Source organism: Doryrhamphus excisus, linkage group LG18, assembly GCF_037039965.1.
Source record: "Doryrhamphus excisus strain RoL-2023G ecotype Guam linkage group LG18, RoL_Dexc_Guam_v1.1, whole genome shotgun sequence".
Lineage (NCBI taxonomy): Eukaryota > Metazoa > Chordata > Actinopteri > Syngnathiformes > Syngnathidae > Doryrhamphus > Doryrhamphus excisus.
Window position 1 is genome coordinate 13,321,697 of NC_136374.1, and position 17,050 is coordinate 13,338,746.

Below are 17,050 nucleotides of genomic sequence, written 5' to 3' on the forward strand. Positions count from 1 at the left end.
CAAAGCCCGGCTGGACGAGTCTTGGCCGTGCCAGGTGTGTTGGAACCTTCCGCAGATGCCTCCACTGTGCGTGGGCTGGACTTCCACGGCGCACACATCGCCTCCCGCAGCCTCCGAGCGCTGCTTGCCGGGGCCATGACAGCTTGCTCGTTGACGCACTGGGTCTCTCCGCTCCATTAAAGGTTGTTCAATCTGTACAAACTTGTCGTCACAAGGAGGCCACCTGAGAGACGGGGAGCTCCGACAGAGAGAAGCCGTGATTGCTGCACTTGTGCGCCGTCGCTTTTTTACGCACACCGGAGCCTCTTTAAGTGAGACTATACTGCAACCGAGGCAAGCGCGCAGGTTTTGGACATAAAGAAGCCGTGGGATGACTGGCACACCTTCCATGGGTGGGAATCACTCCTGTGCACGTCAGGGAGATGAACCATCACTTTCTCCTGTTTATTAGGCCGCGCTAATTCAGCGAGTGGAAGCATCTCGACTGTTGAGAAAAAGCAAGCAGAGCCACCATGTCCAGAACCCTGAAGAAGAAGAAACACTGGTCTAGCAAGGTGGTGGAGTGCGCCGTGTCGTGGGGAAACCTCGGGGACTTCGGCTCCGTGGTGGAGGTCCTCGGGGGAGCCGAGGTGGGCCAGTTCCCGCACCTGGGCCAGATGAAGCTGGACGTGCTGGTGTGCCACGTCGGGAAGCTGCCCTACTACGGTGATGTCCTCTTGGAGGTCAATGGGACGCCAGTCAGTGGACTTACCAACCGGGACACGTTGGCTGTCATCCGGCATTTCCGGGAGCCCATTCGCTTGAAGACGGTCAAACCAGGTGATGTTACCTTGTTACCTTGTCGGTTCCGGTATTCATATCCCAGCGTAATTGAAGCAGTGCCACCTCCGCTACTCTAGGTGGCGCTCGTCCCAATGTTAGCCACTGAGTAATGACGACTTTGAGTCCAAGCAAGCTAGCAGGAGGCTAAGCTGAACATGTGGACAACATTAGGTACTTGATGTGCGATTTTACTACTTAAGTGGTTTTATTTTACGTAATGTGTTTTGGTGTACTGCCATCTTGTATATTCCCGATTTAGTTTCATTATCTCTTTACATGCAATGTTATCTTAATAATACATTTGATTTGTATAGCGCTTTTCAGAGTACTCAAAGACACTTTATAGTAGAGTAATAAAAATAGAGTTGAGTAAAAACAAAGTAAAATATGCATTAAAATACAATATCGAAAACATTAATTCATAGCTAAAACAAGGCTAAAAGCAGTCGGGTATAAAAAGTTAGACATTAAAAACAGATTTAAACAGGTGGGTTTTTAGTTGTTTTTTGAACGTGCATGGAGTGAATGGGGCAGCAATGGAGAAGGCTCTGTCTCCCCAGGTTCGGAGCTTGGTCTTACAGGGGAGTGCCAGTAGGTTAGAGTCCGAGGAGCGAAGGTGATGTGCAGGGATTGTGTGGATGAAGGAGGTCTGTGAGGTACGGAGGGGTCAGATTGTGGAGAGCTTTGTAGGTGATGAGAAGGACTTTGAAATGGATACGTTGGGGGACGGGAAGCCAGTGGAGGTGGAGGAGATCTTCTATTCCTGCTTTTGCTCCTGTTTAAACTACTCAACCTAATGTGGAACATGTGTATGTATCGCTGCTTGGTTGAGCAGGATAAACTGTTGGAGGATACACTTCACAAAATGACGAATAATATTAATAATAATCACATACGCTAGCTTACCATTTTGTTCCAATCTGCAGTGTCTACTTTGCTGCAGGGTTCCGGTTTCCGTTTGCCCTTAGTCTCCTGTCGGATAAACTTGGTCTCCTTCCATGCAGAGTTCTCCTATGCATGAGATGAGTTAATTTGCTTTAAAATGGTCACTTCCTGTTGTAGCTCTATAGCATCATACTATAGCATCTACACTTTACTGCAGGGTTCCGGTTTCTGTTTGCCCTCAGTCTCCTGTCGGATAAACTTAATCTCCTTCCATGCAGAGTTCTTATGCATGAGATGGATTAATTTGCTTTAAAAATGTTCACTTCCTGTTGTAGCGCTATACCATCCTACTATAGCATCTACACTTTGCTGCAGTTGCACCCTCAACCTACACAAGCACAATAATAACACGGAAGCTTCACCCAAAAATGTCACAGCTGATTGGAACATGTAATCAACCGACATGTCTCAGTTGGATTAAAATGTATTATTCCCTGAGTGATGTAAGTCAGTGTCGTCACCCATCTCTTCCCTCAGCCTATAATGCCCCATCATGGCCCTAATTGGCCTACTGGCTCTCATCACTTTTTCAGCGAGATCGAACGCAGATAATGGCAGTAATGGCGTAGCAGACTGGTTTGAGACATCAAGTCTAAGTGCACTCCCATGCATAGAAATAAGGCCTAATTACATCCTCCATTATTCAGTCCGGCCCGTTCCGAGCTGGAGTGGCAAGGCTGGTTGCATCCTGTTGTCTCATCGCAGCACATCCGGCTGAGTCCAGGATGCCGCCTCCGACATCCCAGCACTGATAGATGGGAAGGTGGGAGGGCTGCACTAGCTGGTCCTAATGGAGTTAGTTGACGGAGATGGAGATCGCCTGGTATCCTGATTATGTGCTGGTAGTATTTCAGACCAGTACTTCTCAAATAGTGGGGTGGGCCCTCTTGGGGGTGGCTCGGTGAACTGTTGGCGGATGTGAGAGGCAGGGAAGACGTTCAATATTAGTGCATGTTTGAATTTGTCATAATCAGCATGAAGTTTGACTGGTGAATGATGAATGATTTGACCCCATTCCATGCAGATTACATTCATTTCTATTAGATTGCATGGTTAGCATTTGTCGATGGAGACAATAACATTTATTCATTCATTCATTCATTCATTTTGCAGGAGCCTACCCCAGTTGTGTTCGGGCGAGAGACGGTGTATTTGATTTTGAGTATCAGCCGATACCGAGTCCCGATCGAGTACTTCTTCACTCTCATATTCATACCTATGGACAATTTGGAGTCACCAATTAACCTAGCATGTTTTTGGAATGTGGGAGGAAACCAGAGTACCCGGAGAAAACCCATGCACGCATGGGGAGAACATGCAAACTCCACACAGAGATGCCCGAGCGGGGAATCAAACCCGGATCTCCTCGTTGTGTGGCCTGCCTGCTAACCACTTGTCCAACATTCATTCATTTTCTACCTCTTATCCTCAAGGGTCGCAGGGGTGCTGGAGCCTATCCCAGCTGTCTTCGGGCGAGAGGTGGGGTACACCCTGGACTGGTCACCAGCCAATCACAGGGCACATATAGACAAACAACCATTCACACTCACATTCATACCTATGGACAATTTGGAGTAGCCAATTAATCTAGCATGTTTTTTGGTTTAGGAAACCCATGCCTGCACGGGGAGAACATGCAAACTCCACACAGAGATGGCCGCGGTTGGAATTGAACCCTGGCTGCGTGCTAACCACGACCGCCGTGCAACCAAGACACAAACATTTTAAAATAAAGATGCCAATTATAGTGTGACATCACCACTAATAGATGAAATATTTTTCTGTCCCCCAGTAGAGACATGACAAAAAATTACAAAGAACCACTGACTTAGACCATCCTGAATCCTGAATACTCCAGAGACAGCAGCAGCAGTAGCAGTAGCAGCAGCCGAGTCCCACAAGCACACAGGTCGGGCTCCCTGGAGATCATCCGTACATCCATACAGTATATGTGTGATCATTTCATACACTGGATGAAAGGGAAAACGGGTATTCGTCAAGCTTTAGGAATAGTGTGCTTGTGCCCCGATGTGATGCTGTGTTTTATGGCTCTCAGCTCCCCAGAGCTGCTCGCAGCCTTCTTTACTGGCCCACTAAGCCAAGGATGATTAATAAAGAGCGCCAAGATTCTTAGCAACACAGGGAGACGTGTAGCGATGGGGAGATATTAATATTATAATTATTAATGCTAAAAAAAAACATCACCATCAGCATTGTTACTTAAAAATAATTAATTTTGAACAACATTAATGTTTAAGGGCTGCACGGCGGTCAAGTTGTTAGCGCTCAGACCTCACAGCTAGGAGACTCGAGTTCAATCCCACCCTTGGCCATCTCTGTGTGGAGTTTGCATGTTCTCCCCGTTCTCCGGGTATTCCGGTTTCCTCCCACATTCCAAAAACATGCTAGGTTAATTAGCGACTCCAAATTGTCCATAGGTATGAATGTGAGTGTGAATGGTTGTTTGTCTACATGTGCCCTGTGATTGGCTGGCGACCAGTCCAGGGTGTACCTCTCGCCCAAAGACAGCTGGGATCTAGTGAAAATAAGCGGCATAGAAAATAGATGATGTTCCTGCACGGAATAATACACACAGTAGCTCCGTGTACCTGCACCATCTAATGAGATCCAATAAGAGATTGCATAAAAAATATTGTGCTGATGAGCCTTGCTGCCTATCTTTAATCAGCTTGCGAGAAGAGCGGTCACATTCATTAAAAGAGACCTATTATGCTCATTTTTCAGCCTTTTGTATTAAGTTGTGGACTCCAAAAGAGCAGCTTCACATGATAACCAGCACAGAAAGCTTTCTAAATCTTCCAGACTCTGCACCTATTCCAGCTTTCTTTGGATTCCGTGCTTCCCACGAAAACAATATGTTTTAATGTATTCTACTCACGGCCCGCCTCCAGGCACGCCCACTTCGCTGTGGTTGGTCACACAGTGCTTAGGACGACTTAGCCGCTAGCTGCCGAGTTCAACTTTATAGGAGTTGATAAAAGACTTCATAATAAAAGGCGATTTTTGTTTTTAAAATGTTCGCTTTTAACATAAAGCCATATATGTTGGATCCCGAATCCGATTCGGAAGTAGAGACCGGACGTTAGAATTTTCTCAAGAAAAGAGGTTATTTCAAGACGTCTCTGGATGGTGAGTAGCTTTAGCATTTTAACATTAGGTTTTCTACAGCATCGATAACCGATAATGTGGTCATTATTATTTTTGCAGGGCTACCATTGTTTTAAAAACTCAGGTAGACCCACTGATTGTGGTGGGAAGTGGCTATTAGCAAACCCACTCATTGTTTGCACACTCTATAATGCTACACATACAACTGCTCTTGTTCCATTACTTACACAAAATAAACACAGTTAGGGCACTGATAAATTGTTACTCACTGCTTGTTCTTTTGACTCTTCGACACGACCAAGTAATGTTGGAAAAGCATCAGCCTTTGGCAGAAGTTTGTCGGCTAGTCCAGCTGCATATTGGCCCATGTTCACGAAACAGTGAAATGCCTTTGACAGATTAAAATATATATTTTTGCTGGTCGGGAATCTGGAACTCCAACCAGTTGTACTTAATGATGGTGTTGTTGGGAATTGTAAACAAATGTAGCGTTTCTTTTCACCCGAAGAAACACTTCCTGGAAGCAGAAGTTGAAAAAGGCTCATTTCAAAGCTACCCAGGAGATGCAAACATATAGACATACTAATTTTTAATTTCATTACAATGTCTTCCCAACACTAATTCCCCATGTCTTCTCACAGTGAAACTTCTTATTCTACAACTGAATGATGTTTCTAATAATTAAACATTGTCTCCTATGTTTTAAACAATAAACTGACGTCAACTAGGCAACAAAGCCTGAGGCTCAGAGCTAAACCTTGTCACATTCAACTGCATGTGACAGTGCCTTGGCAATGAAAGCACTTGCTCCCAAGTTGAGGGGATACAAATGTATTGACTTTGCCAATGTGGGGAACAACACTCCATCATTGTAGATTACCTTTAATGTGTATGCTAATCCACAAACTAGTTGGACTAAAATTAGCTGCACCTTGTGCTGGTTAGACGTAGCAGAAGCTAATGAAGGGTCTTGTGAGGATAGGTGGTGATCCCTTGCCTTGTTGTCTCGCTGCCCACATTTGTCCATACATCACATACATGAACACGAGCATATGTATGTTGTCCTAGGGCATGTCTTCCATGTTTGATAAGTGGCATTGGCATGCAGATACCGGCGCCGCTCGCACGTCCAGAGCTCACTGGTGCACATGTCGGCGCTGTGTATACATTCCTGTGTGGTCGCCTCATGTTTTATTCACACCTCCTGCATAATTGAGTTGGCGAGTGGATTTTCTCCACTCTGATAGAGTCGCAAGATCAGCTGTTACTGGGGGGGGGGGGGATTCTAGACATGACGGCGGCTTCTCTTGGTTGAGCAGATGTTCATTGTTGTTCCTCACCGAGTTCCTCTGTGCTCTTAGTGTGGATGCTAGCATCCGAAAAAGAATGTGGAGCAGCATTTCACGCCGTGCACTCTCCAATTCTCCAGGGACCCCCTTCTGTTCTCACACTTCCTCACATCCTGTGTCTTCTTGGAGATGAAGACGTTCATAGTAGGGCCCCAACATTTCTCTGGTACCTTTTTGATTGAGTCGGGAGTGATGCCTCTATTAAAAGATCTATGCTCGCTGCAGGAGGCTATTTCTGCTGAGGCGCAGGAAAGCGGCATAATGATAAAAGGTTGAGTGTTAGCTACTCTGCAATGTCGCTTATACATTCACTGGACGCATTATTAGATACACCTGCACCATCTAATAACGTCCAACACAAGAGCTGCCTATGCAAACATACATAAGTAGCATATTGTGCAAAACTCTGCCAAGGCCCAACAATGTACTATTTACTTAATTTTACCAAATACACATGTTTCCTAAGTATTTATGCATTTTCCCTTGATTTGGGTTCTCGAGGACTTCCAGACAACTGCCGAGCTTATTTTGTCAGATTACTTACACAAAAAAACACAGTTATTAATTATACATTATTTACAGCGGCCTGCACGGTAGTCGAGTGGTTAGCGCACAGACCTCACAGCTAGGAGACCTGGGTTCAATTCCACCCTCCGTCATCTCTGTGTGGACTTTGCATGTTCTCCCCGTGCATGCGTGGGTTTACACCGGGAATAAGCAACTCCAACCACTTCTTGCCTCTTTAGAAAACAAAATTATCTTTAAACTATCTTTCCCTTGCACCGGAACAAACATTTCCAGCGTGCCTTTGCTAACTTATGATGAACAGAGCTAAGCAGATAGGGACGAGGGCGGACCAACGTCAGCAGAACTTGGTGATAGAAAAAACATTAACATGACAATACACCATTTATAGGTCAGAAAAGTGAAAAAGCATAATATGTCCCCTTTAACATTGAATCCTACTTCGGGGAAAATTTACTTGCAGTCAAGTCTCAACCCAGTTAACTGCGATAAATGAGGGACTGTACATTTATACTGTATTTGTATAGCACTGAGCGGTGCTTAAGAACTGGAGTAATACTTTTTCCAACCAGTTCAGGATAATTAGGCTTCTTATGTTTATCACCATTTCCTCCCAATGAAAACCACCCGGGACAAATACTAACAGAGCAGATGGACTATTTTACAGCAACCATTTCTGTTCTGTTTTCCTTTTGTGATTTTTAATCATCTCATATCGCAGCGGGTTGTCATCTTCTTTTTATGTTTATTGACCTAAAGTGTTGCTAGTAGCTGAGGCTATGATGATGATGTTGAAAAGCGTCACTTGAAGCGTTAATCCAGAGGCCAAATTACATTATTGTGTTTTAATACAGCAGCACTTGGGGTGTTGATTGACAATTTGTCACCTGCTCCCGATCACATGGCGACTCCCCCTCGTGCTGCGGCGGGGTCACAATATTTTCCATCAGTAGCTGATCCAACCTATAACGCTCCAGAATCAAACAGCAATAGTGAATGTGGGTTAATGCACCACTTATTCCAGGAAATGGCTCTCAATGCAATCATCTGCTTGACGGGTTTGTAGTTGCAAAATGGGCAGCTGCAAAAACGGAAAAAAGAAATAGTTAGGGAAGATATTAGTCACATGTATTCAGAATCTGATTTTTTGGTGCAGAGCGTTACATGTGGGGACATGTATTATGTTTCCTTTGTGCACTAAAAATGAGCCAAACCGTGACCTTCAAACCAAAGTATGGCTTTATGGATTATGGCGTACTGTTCCACCCTTAGATGTTGACCTGTAGGTCTATGTATTTTAAGGAGACAGAGTGGAATAAGTTGTCATGTGCTACACTGGCTTTTAAGGAGGATAATATAATACACTGTATGACAGTGGGGGCTGCATGGTGGTCGAGTGGTGAGCGTGCAGACCTCACAGCTATTTTTTGCTGCTTATCCTCATGAGGGTCGTGGGGCTGCTGGAGCCTATCCCAGCTGTCTTCGGGCGAGAGGCGGGGTACACCCTGGACTGGTTGCCAGCCAATCACAGGGCACATATAGACAAACAACCATTCACACTCACATTCATACCTATGGACAATTTGGAGTCGTCAATTAACCTAGCATGTTTTTGGAATTTGGGATGAAACCGGAGTACCCGGAGAAAACCCACGCATGCACGGGGAGAACATGCTAACTCCACACAGAGTGTGGAATTGAACTCGGATCCCCTAGCTGTGAGGTCTGCGTGCTAACCACTAGACCGCCGTGCAGCCATACTTGTCCAACAGTAAATATAAAATAAAAAAAATAAATTAAATAGAAATATCATGTAAAAAAACGACTAGCACCTCAATTTAAAATACCCGTCAGGTATGTAAACGAAAATAAAAAAAAAAGAAAATAAAAGTGCCTGAGTATCTTCTTATGTAGTAGTTGACAGTGTGGGTTCATCCAGCTTGGGTGGGGTCATGTCCTTGAAGAAGGACATTTTTCCTTCATGACATCATGAAAAGCAGCAAGTTCAAAAGTGAGCATTAGAGCGCCTCTTCTCTCAAAAGATGACAGAATTTTCTCACATAAACAGGCTCTAGCTACACAAACAGCGTTGCTGTTATGAAGTAATTAAACAGTCACTTTTAATATAGGGGACCTTTTGATATTGAATTAGTACCAACCAGATATTATGACCCATTCAATAGCATAACAGTCCGATTAATCCCGCTCTGGTGTGGCATAAATGTTAGCTACAAATAGATTAACACTCCAAATGTCGCGTATGTCATCATCAGTCATGGCAGATGTTCACCATGTGTGACAATTAACAGGAACATTGTTCCATTGATGGTTGTCAAGCGTTGGACCGCAACTTGTTAACGGCTCACTAACCCTCGCTGCCGCTTTCAACCATGCGCTTACTATTGATCCTCTTTCATGAATATCTTTACTTAACACCCGATAACGAGTGAGATAACAGTATTTATTGTGTTTACCGTTTAGTAACTTAGCTATGAGACGCTCTTCTGAACAAGGAGGAATCTATTTTTCAAAAATGGTTCTTATTGGATAACAGATTTCCTTGCCAATGAGCGCTCTGTGGCCGTCTGACCTTTCTTTGCGGCCGCTTTCAAAGCATGCTGTTGATAAGCAGCTTGTTTGTCCTTCGTGGCGCTCATCAAGCTCTTCCCCAATGTGCCTGGAGGCAGCTGTCAGGCTTTTAGTCAAGTGCTGCAGTCAAACACACACACACACACACACACGCACACACACACTGTCCAGTGTCCAAGGGTAAAAAATAATAGTGTCCTTAAGACGCATCTGACTAAATAAATGTAAATATAAGATACTTAGATTGTCAGGGTGTTAAGCAGCCAGATGATGTAAATATTAGTGCTGTTTTTACATTAAATAACATATTTTGTGCAGTTGCAGGGTTCCATTGTCATATCATTTTATGGTAATGCTTTAATTTCATTTTAACATGCACAAGATTACAATATGCATCACATAATCAGTTTACAGTTCCACATGTCCAAAAAGGAGTAGGAAGAAGCAAAGCTTATTAAATCCTACCCCTCCATCTGGTACTTTTACAATCCGTAACTGTTACATTTGTTCACTTCCTGCTTTCCATAATACAGTTTAAGGTTTTTTTTTTTTTTTTTTAAATAATGTACCTTGTACTGAAATACAAGGTGATATGACCATCCAATGACATAATGGGTACCATAGTATATTGCACAACACAACGGCAACAGAACCAATGTTGTAAAAGCGGTAATGGCCGTTGTTGAGTTCATTGTAAACAACAGTACGTCAAATATAAAGTGTAAATTTCACAGCAACAGCGGAGCAACTCCGCTGACATTTTAAAGCGCATGCAGAGCTAGATTAACTACTTGTGATACTAGAAATACAGCTACTGCAATCTTCCCTATAGCCATTGGTTTTAGATATCCTGGTGGTTATTTGTAGACCGCATACAGGAGACTCATCAGTTAATTGAATGGAGACATTAATTGGAGTATTTCTGGCATACTCGTCAGACCCGTTGAACTTGGGCAGTTTATGTTGACTATTATTCCGAATTGATTGGGAGTTATTGTGCTGATTGTATGATTTTTGACCTTTGACCTCACCAGTTATGCATTGAATGTCATTCAAAATAAACAGGGTTCTTGCACTTGGGTTAAGAGCATTAATTATATATATATTGACCTTTGGACAAAGCATTTTGGAGACTCATCAGTTAATTGAATGGAGACATTAATTGGAGTCTTTCTGGCATACTAGTCGGACCCGTTGAACTTGGGCAGTTTATGTTGACTATTATTCCAAATTGATTGGGAGTTATTGCGCTGATTGTATGCTTTTTGACCCTTGACCTCACCAGTTATGCATTGAATGTCATTCAAAATAAACAGGGTTCTTGCACTTGGGTTAAGAGCATTAAGAGACTCATCAGTTAATTGAATGGAGACATTAATTGGAGTATTTCTGCGTACTAGTTAGACCCGTTGAACTTGGGCAGTTTATGTTGACTAATATTCCGAATTGATTGGGAGTTATTGTGCTGATTGTATGCTTTTTGACCTTTGACCTCGCCAGTTATGCATTGAGTGTCATTCAAAATAAACAGGGTTCTTGCACTTGGGTTAAGAGCATGAATGATATATTGATTGACAGTTGGAGAATGCTTTTTGTTTTGAGCACAGACATGAGGGGGCAGTGTCCGACTGATGTGTCACCATGCTCAAGGACATTGTCTTTATGCAGCAATATTGCCACACGCTGCACACTGCACTGATTGCTCATTTGGCCAATGCTCCACCCCCCCACCCCACTCCTTTTCTGCTGTCATCCAGATGTGCACCATCCTCCAAATGGTGTTTGCCGCCGCAAGATAGCGACTCGGGTCACCTCTGCAGCGCTCACAGGTAATGGGCCTTGACATCTGAATTAGCCTGTCCTCTCAAAGGGTGATTAGCAAGCAGTTTAGCATTCTGAGGGGAGGTTGGGTGCTTCTGATAAGCAAGTCCGGTGGGGTTCTGTCTCCAGGCGCTTCACCGTGGCACTAATGTGGCTCATCACAAAGCGGTCACGGCGCGGTTCTGCAGATGACCGAGGGGAGAGATGAAGGCTTGAACTGGGGACAGCTGTGATTTGGATTCTCGAGGCAGCCAATTTTCATCAGTCGGTACTCCAGCTGTGAGCACCCGTGGACCAGACCTTCAGTCCAGAATCTTGGCCGGTCCTTTTCTCCTCTTCCACAGCCGTACGTTTGGCAGCAAGGGAGTGGTGGGCTTTGTGGAATCTTAATAGCTTTGCGTTGGCCGCCTGCTGCAGGCGTGTGACTGAATGCCAATGAGACACCAGACCCAACTGTGTGAGTGGCGTTGGGGGCGCTTCTTCATCAGGTGGAGAGCGACACACCCCGAGGACACGAGTGTCGTCAAGACGTGGCCCCCTTGCGCTTCTTCATCCATATCTGCTTTGACAGGTTCTGATCCAGTGATGGTGCAGAAATTATAAACACAATATGAATCCAAAGAAATGCAGTCGCGAAGTCAAGATGACCTTTGTGATTGAACACAATGCATTCTGGGATGCTGGTTGAAAGTCATGAATGAAGATGAAAAAGCACTCTGGTAACTCTAGTCAAAAATAGTTTAGACTTTTAAATTATTTTGTTTTATGCAGGAACCACCTGGAATCGACTACAAATAAGTTCTACAAATAGCAAGTGGTTCATTCTGATGTTCTTTATAAGCAAGACTTGGCTGCCAGTTGCATAGTTTTTTTTCTAAAATAAACCTGCTTGCTACTTGTTGATGTCCAAGCAAAAGCTGGAGCAATTCTACATTTGATCGATGTTACTTAAAGTCAGATAAACCCACGGAGCTGTTCGGACTTGTCTGCACCTCGATTGATGCTCATTGCATTTGGCGAGGCACCGACTTTCAAGTAGGCTTGGGTGGAAATTACAGTATGCGGTACATTGGTATAGATTCTTCAATGATAACAAAATGACTTATATCGGTATAAATGATGAGCGTAAACAACCCTACTCGAAGACTGTGCACCACGGCCAAAATCCAGTATATTAGTATAGTTAGAAAAGATGTTCATGTTTGGGAGTATTTACTCTGCAGGCTGCACAAAATCATTATAAACAATGAGCAATCCCCTCCCGACTTACAGATTGAAAGGCCGATAAAGTTGGCTGAATCTCCTCTTCCAGAGCGTGAATGGAAGCTTACTAGGTTTAGCTTGTGTGGTTGTGTGTGCGCGCGCGACTCGGTCTTGATGATTATATTTTAACCATGCTGTGTTTTATGATCAGGAGCGATTCACAGTGCCTGATAACTGCAGTTTATATGTGGAAAAAACACAAGAAGCACTTGTATTTGTTTATGTAGCTCGTCTTGCACGTTCTCCACACACGGAACATTCATTTGTGACCGTCCTCCTTCAAAATAAGAGCGCTGTTTGCCCCATGTCTGCATAAACAAAACAAATATCTACATATGCAGTTGGAATTGCATGGGTGACTACATGTTCTCTTAAGGGGAACTGCACGTTTTTTGGAATTTTGCCCATCATACATGATACTTATGTATCACTTATGTGATAAATTAAATTATGTGATAAATTAACATATATGTCCTTCCCTTTTCTGTGCATTATAACGGCAGAAAATGAGTTAATATGAGCTAGCTATCAATGCACGTCATTGGGAAACAACTATTTAGACTACAAATTAAATAAAGTTGAATAAAGTTTGTTTGTTCAGTCATATTTTTTCATTATACTTTAATGTTATACTTTATAATACTTAAATTTGGTCCCAACCTCGTGTCTGGTACGTTTTGTCTCTCATGTTCAATGCGAACATTGAACTATTCAAATACAAAATAAGTGTTTTTTTTCTTTAAATAAATAAATAAATAATCATAATAATAATAATGATAATAAATATTTCTCACAATTGTTTCTCATGTTCAATGCAAACTTTGAACTATTCAAATACAAAATAAGTGTTTTTTTCTTTAAATAAATAAATAAATAATGAATAATAATAATAATAATAAATATTTCTCACAATGGTTGGTCAAAATCCTGGATCGACTTTGGAGGTGTCATTGTACATCACAACATATCATAGCCACTATCCCCATGTACTGTCTTTTAGCATATGGGGATGATATTATTTCATTGTTAGGTATCAAGAACGAGAAAAGGAAGACTTTTTATATCACGCAGATCCCTCCTAGCTGGTTGTGTTATCCCTGGCCTCATCATGTAGATGTTTCATGTGACACCAACACAGACTGTTGATGTCAACACTGGACGTGTTAAATATCCGAATCACACCTACATTGGCTTTTTCACACATACACTTATTTCAATCTGCTCACCCCCCCACCCCCCCTTCTCCCATGCCAATGCAGCTGTGTCTGACATAGGAAGGCACTAGCCCCCCTCGGCGCCCACCCAGTGGCTTCCTAATCTGATTACAGTTGGTCTTGTGCAGCTTGGCGAAGGGCGGCAGGGGTGGGCGGGCGGCATTCATGAACAGCTGCTATTAACGAGGGTTGTGTGGCGCTCACACAGATACAGAAGCCATGTGTCCAAGTGTCATCCTGGTTGGGATTTGCATTGCATCCTGGGACTTGCTGTGGGATTGTTTCTTTGTCAGAGAGCGAGAACCCTGTTGATTTGCCATTTATAAGGTTAAGCCCACACAAATACGGATTATAAAAAAAAAAAAAAAAGTTCTGTGTATTTTGGTGTCACATGCAAATGTAGGTGTTTGTCCTTAAAAATTGAGATTTTGGAAAACTCCGGTTTCAGCATATGTGTGAGGACAGTGAAGTCTTTGGATGACATAATCATCTGCCGCTATTTCCACATTTGTTAAGTATAATAGAATATTTGCAATGGTTACATTACATTGCTGGATTTAAACATGCTAAAATTATGTGTTGTGTGTTGAAGAGAATATACAGTGTACTTTTATTTTACACTGAAACTATTATGGGCCCCCGCGACCCTCGTGAGGGTAAGCGGTAGAAAATGAATGAATGAATGAATGACTATTATGGGCTCCATTATGGGCATCGGAGGAATCCTGCTGCAGCTATTTTGCTCTCCAAACATCTCCACGCTCACGCCAACTAAGGCGATTTGGGCTAAGACCCGATTGGACCTCTAGCTGGTGGGACAACTTTGAAAAGCATGTCGTTATTTTGGAAGAATGGCGTGGGATCTTCTTTGCCCACACATTGAAAAAACATCCCGGTTTTCCGTATATATGCCTGTTTGTGCCACATAGCTACTGTTGTGGAGGCAATTAAACATTCATTCATTCATTTTCTACCGTGAGGGGTGCTTGAACCTATCCCAGCTGTCTTTGGGCGAGAAGCAGGATCGCCAGCCAATCACAGGGCACATATAGACAAACAACCATTCACACTCACATTCATACCTATGGACAATTTGGAGTCGCTAATTAACCTAGCATGTTTTTGGAATGTGGGAGGAAACCAGAGTACCCGGAGAAAAACCACACATGCACGGGGAGAACATGCAAACTCCACACAGAGATGGCCGAGGGTGGAATTGAATTTGAGTCTCCTAGCTGTGAGGTCTGCACGCTAACCACTCGACAACTTTGCAGCCGAGCACATAAACAAGGACACAGAATAATTTCAGCATTTCCATCTAAATGACGTCATTGATGCTCCTGATTGGCTAAATAAAAGGTATTATGACTACTACTAACACCATATCTTAAACATGTACGTCTTCATCATCATTAGCAACCAATGCCGTCATGCCAGTATCTGTTTTCTTAGCATGCATGCAACAGTTGTGACGTAAGGATTCTCCCAGTCAGCTCCTGGCAGCTTAGCATGGCAGCGTCTTTGCCTTCAAGGGGCTTTTGCGCTCGCTTGAGATGCCAGGAATTACAGTGACTTTCAGCAAATTAAAAATATTAGCGCCTGTGTTTTATTATGCCTCGCGTGACTCTGCGTCTATGGCCTTTTGTTTGTAGATGCGCTTGACATGTTTGGCTGTAAGCTCGTGTTATAAGGTTACGGCTTTTTTTTTTTTTAACAACAAATCCTGCTCGATTCTGATGCTTGTGCTCATGCTACATAGTCATCACGATTATATGGTATAGGCTTAGTCTGTTGGGTATATTTGGATATAGAACTTAAGTCATATTGTTTTTATACAGTTTTATACACTAACTCATTGTTATTTATTTATTGCTTGTATTAGTTTCTTGTTTTACTTTGTTTTTATTTGATTTCTTACTTTTAATTGTAGTAATTTGTACTTTTACTAGTCATTCTTTGTTTTTAATAGTCTGTGTAGCACATTGCAAACAGTGTTTCTAAAATGTGCTATATTAATAAAGTTTGGATTTGACAAAACTACAGTAATAATTTATAATAAAATAATAAAATAATAAAATAATAAAATAATAAAATAATAAAATAATAAAATAATAAAATAATAAAATAATAAAATAAAATAATATAAGAGTAATAAAATAATCTCATAACAATAATAATATAATAACATAAAATATTTTATTTTATAATCATTTTTTGACAATAATAAAAAATTTCACACACAATATGTCCTCTAGTGACTTTGCTGACTTTGAAATAAAGGGCTGACATTCTGTGAAGCGTAATTCTCTTATCTACTTTTTAAGTACAGTAAATTTACTTTTCCAGGTAATGTCATACGGTAAAGTGGTAACTTGTTGCTAGGCATAATTCACGTGGATCGTTTAAAGTGTTTCATAGATAACATTAATATAAATGTATATATTGGAGCCCAGTGTCATTGCCGCTTTATTGCAGACAATATAAGTCAGCGGTGTAGACACTGGATGAGCTCACGTATGCGAGCGTCGCTGACTGGCTTCTCTCTTGCCTCTGCGGCAAAACCAATAAAATTTAACAGCTTGGTCAAACTTCACTCCCGTGGCTCAAGGACGTTGCATCCAGATCTCGGACATCACTGGACCCAGGAAACGGCCGTCCTTGAGATTTTACTTTTATTTTTAGTGTGCCTCATTAATGTATGTCATTTTAATTTATTGATGATTTAGAGTGCATGAAAAAGTGGAAAGCGCTTTTTGTCCAATTATATTGCACAGAACCAATGTTGTAATCGCTATGATGAGCAAACTGCTCAGCCAGCATTTAGATCAGTGATGCGTTCATTGTCAACATTATGTAAGGCAAGTGTGACACTCATGTGGTTCACACAGGCAGTCGACATTTAAGGAGTCCTTGTTGATGCACATGAAGGCAACTGCATTGTCGTGTGCAGTCAAAATATTGTGACGTCGCTTGTCAAGATGCAGCACTTGTTGTAATTTACTTTGGAACAACATGTCAACAGATCGATGGGAAGAAATACATATTTTTTGTGGCATAATTTTGTTTTTTAGCATCATTTTAACATCATACACCTCCTTTACATGAAGATTATAATTGTGATTTTATTACTGAATGTGTCTGAATGAAGTGTAGAATTATTTTAATGGTCCTTTTCGGAAGGCGTGCAGTGTTCACAAGATGGAAGGAACACTTCTCATGCAGTGTCACTCGTCACGGTTCAACAGCCTTTCACAACAACCATTCAGATCATTCTGCTTTTGTCATTCAAAGGGAAACCATAGCGTCCTGATGTGACATCACAGACATTTTCAGTCTTAGTATGTTGTCATTGTGCCCAGGTAGCTTCGCTAGAATGCACGGAATCCACTTCAA

The 17,050-nt window shown here is 42.3% G+C and overlaps 1 protein-coding gene across 3 annotated transcripts in view; it reads left to right on the forward strand.

Moving 5' to 3' along the window:
• The window catches only part of magi3b (membrane associated guanylate kinase, WW and PDZ domain containing 3b), a 123,432-nt gene continuing 106,382 nt past the window's right edge, over positions 1-17,050 (forward strand). For 2 of the 3 annotated variants that reach the window (XM_058054503.2, XM_078798644.1), the window contains exon 1: positions 1-819. In XM_058054503.2, coding sequence (XP_057910486.2) covers positions 513-819 — 307 coding nt within the window. In that variant the 5' untranslated portion in view covers positions 1-512. The remainder of the gene's footprint in view (positions 820-17,050) is intronic. The other variant, XM_058054501.2, reaches the window with a different exon arrangement.